This window comes from Primulina huaijiensis, chromosome 7 (genome assembly GCF_012295235.1).
Source record: "Primulina huaijiensis isolate GDHJ02 chromosome 7, ASM1229523v2, whole genome shotgun sequence".
NCBI classification, from domain to species: Eukaryota; Viridiplantae; Streptophyta; class Magnoliopsida; order Lamiales; family Gesneriaceae; genus Primulina; species Primulina huaijiensis.
In genome coordinates this window covers 2540132-2544047 of record NC_133312.1, presented here as the reverse complement: position 1 = coordinate 2544047, position 3916 = coordinate 2540132, and the positions used below count along the sequence as shown (strand labels likewise).

The 3916-nt window shown below is 33.9% G+C and overlaps 1 protein-coding gene across 1 annotated transcript in view; it reads left to right on the top strand.

Moving 5' to 3' along the window:
- Positions 1-437: 437 nt before the first annotated feature.
- Positions 438-3916, top strand: part of LOC140980786 (transcription factor MYB63-like) — a 10462-nt gene continuing 6983 nt past the window's right edge. Inside the window, exon 1 of the mRNA XM_073446824.1 lies at positions 438-512. Within this exon, the coding sequence (XP_073302925.1) occupies positions 438-512 (75 nt within the window). The remainder of the gene's footprint in view (positions 513-3916) is intronic.

The window sequence follows — 3916 nt, the reverse complement described above, 5'->3', positions numbered from 1 at the left end:
GTCATTGATGTGGCACTTGTCACTTCTTTGTGAGATGGAATGAATTTTGCCATTTTTGAGTTTATGGCTTGCCAAAATTCCAAAAAATGGGATCTCATCCTCAATGAATTTGGTGGAGCATCACAATTCCTTATGCTGGTGCATTTCTTATAAGCATATGGAAGATTACATAAGCTGCACAAGCTATAGACCAAGCTCTAAATATGCACACCAATGGAGCCGCTCTGTTGAGGTACAAGCAGTGGGCGTTAACAAGGCGTTACTTATCAAAAACTCATTCAGACATATGCACAAACACCTTGAGTGCAGCATGAAATATGACATATTCTACAACGTTTTTGTGATGGAAGATTGAGAAAAATAGTTAAATATAACTCCCTTGAGAAAGTGTGTCTTGATGTAAAGGAGATTGATGATGGCAATTTTCAGAAACTTGGATGGCATCACAAAGGCGATGTAATCAGCGGTTTCTATTGGAAGATCGGTTGGCGTCGATGGAGATTTGGGGGAAGGTAATGAGGAAGAGAGAGATAAGGATAAGGTTCAGGAAATGCACACTCGGATTTAACTGTTGGAGGATGAACATGCGTTTCAAATGTCAATTCTTCTTCAAGTCCGTAGAACCATTCCTTTCAATCATGTGATTATACGCTGAGTTCTGAATAGTTAGGAGACCAAACAAAGCAAATATATAGCCAACTTGGCCCATTGGGCCGAATTGGTCAAATTAGCCAAATTGGCCATTGGTCCAAATTGACTATGGGGTAATTGTTGTGCCTAAAAAATAATCCAAGTAGCCCACAAAAACTTGGAAGACCATATGCAAAAGTCCAACAAATGAAAGCCCAAGAGAATTGCAGTTGGCCCAGTGAAAGAAAGTTGCGGCCATTACGTAAGGTGGAAGATCGTGGAGTGATCGTGGAAAAGAGTCCAAACTGACGTGCAAACTGTGACAAAAGCAGAAGGAGTAATCAGAAAAGATCCCGACAAAATCAACACAAAAAATCTACAGCAAGCTCTGCAGAATTCTGTCATTAATCGTTGGCTCATTTTCCATTTTCCAAGCAGTCTATTTTCTCATTTCTTAAACTTTATTGTAGAATGTTGATCCAAATTAATAACATTATATTTAAGTTTGATGTTGTCTGTGGATTCTCCCTATAATTTCTTCATTTTCTTACGTTTAGCTTTGAAGTCATGTCGAAGGAATTATAACTAACGGTCGAATCGAGACTCGCAACGTTTGGTAAACGAAGTCGGATCATTCATATTTGGCACGATCACGTACCTGGTACGCCCGCAATTTTCGTGAGAAACAGAAATAACAAACGACTGTATTTGAAATTCACTCAAGGTAAACTGATCCAAAAATTTTCATGGATATGAAATCTATAATACAAACTGCTCAATTCAAGCACACTCTTGAATAAGTTGGTCCGACACCTTGAATTCTAAAGCATTATTCTTGAATATATTGTTAATAACATAATCGAAAGCAAACGATCTAGGGTACTATTAAATGAAACATTTAATTATAATAATATAATTAAAATATAAATATTATTTAATAAAATATATAAAATAATGTCATTAAACGTATATCAAATATGCCGGGGATAAAATTATTCCAATTAAATTTATTTTTTAATTCATTATTAAGTCACTTGGAAAGCCCTAGAAAATATAAAAAAAAATGAACTAAATCATAGTTGCATATTTTGAGAGATATATATAAATTTAATAATTTATTTATTTGACAATCCCCGTGGGTAGAAATGCAGATTAATTATATCTTGCATCAATTATTAAAAAAATTGGAAAAATCATATTTCATTTAATTAGTGGTTGGCTGTATAATACCTGCCACCTAACTTGCACGTGCCGATATAGTTATTACATAAAATAAATGTAGGAGATACCAGTAAGAATGAATTTTAATAAGTTGTGGATAATATTGAATTCAGAGGAAAAATATATATATATACTTTAAGGTTTGTTAGATAAATCACACATGAATAAGTTCAAGCAAATTACAGTTACAAATTTTTATTTAAAAATTTAAAATATAATTAAATGTCACCAAATTAGAACACCTTATGAGTTTTTACAATTTCTTTTTAAAAAATTATTATTAATTTATTGTACACAAATAACTCCTTAAATCTTGTGTGAGATTGAAGGACGGGGAAGTTCAATTGCTTCTTTAAGTGAAAAAACAATAGATTCATTTAAAGTAATTAAAAAGATTTAACATTTGTCTCAAATTTCATCAATGTATATAAATGAAGTTTTATACCAAAATTTTCATATAAGTTGTGATAACCCGACATTTAAAAAAACAGTCGGTTCGAAAAGAACAAAGGATAGTTAGGAACTATCGGTCGGCTCGGACCTTCCGAACCCATATATCCAGCAAAGCACTAACGAGTGTAAGGAATATAGATACATAGCAGTTCAGAGCTTCCGAACCCAAGATCGTAGCTTCCGAACCCAAGATCGGAGCTTCCGAATCGCGAGGTGTCAAAAAGTTGGTGACATGTACATTTCGGACCTTCCGAACTCAAGTACTGAAATTCGAGACTAAGCTTATAAATAAGTCATCCGGAAATCAAATTTCACATCATTTTAATAGTTTCCTCTCGACTTTAATGTTATTCCAGGCTTTTCAAGTCGTTCCCGAAGGTCATACGAGTTGCGAAGTGTGTCGCAATAATCCGCGACTCAAGGATGGAACGATGTAAATATTGACCCCAACGGGCGGACGATGGACGTAGTAATGATTTGAGGGCCTTAGTTGATTGGTAGATAGTAGTTAGTATAAAACATGATTGAGGAGTAATAGCGGTTATTGGTCAATATCTAGGCTTGGAACGAGTAGATAATCAGTATACTTTAGGATCGTAATAGAGGTACGTGAGTGCTGACTGATATATTCAACTGAGTATGCATGTTTATTTATTGTATTTTAATTGTCATATGATCACGATGCGTATTCTATTTGTCATGATATTTTATATGGTATTTGCTATCATGTCGAATATTGTATTTTTTGAGATAACATTGATTGAGTAAGGTCGTGCAGTCCTATTTTCTTAGACAATTGAGTCTCGTGATCCAACCACCGACTCTACGGACCAACATGCTACGCCGACCAGGACATTTCATAACCAAAATCTTGACATGATTGTGGGAGCCACCAATCGACTCGACGTATTAACATGCTACCCTTGACGCCTAGACACAGACTGATAATGAGTTTCCAGTTTGATCTCTGATCACTAGTTAACGTTCATGTATCTACATGTGGATTTGTATACACATATTTTACGTACTGGACGATTCATATATATCGATTTCGATGTAGCTTTATAAATTTTTCAGGTTTTATCACATATATAACGGAGATGCTATGATCTACTTTAATCAGGTTTTATGATTATGGATATTACTCTAAGTATGATTTATTAAGTTTTGTTATTACATACTAGAATTGTTTGATTTAGGCGTTACGATAAAGGGAGATACATAAGTACTACCTTCACTAATTACAATGCCATATTCGCAAGTAGAACAAGACAATAAGTATTACGTTAGTCTCGAGTCCTTTGCTACTATTAACTACCGCAAAGGTCATTAATTATGTGATAGTAACATTCTCCAAACCTGGTTTGTCTACTGCCAACTATCCACGTCCTTTTTATTTTTTATTTTTTCTTGTTTTCACATTAAGGCATTCATGAAATCATTTCAATTCAATTCGGTTTATCTAACTTTAACGAAGTTGAATATGTAATCATCTGAAACTGCATACTTCTTTATAGTCAAATGTTTGTTGCAGATAACATAGAAAAAAGATGTGTGAAATTATAAATTATTGGGAACATGGTATCAGTTTTTCATAATGTTTTTTTTTTTT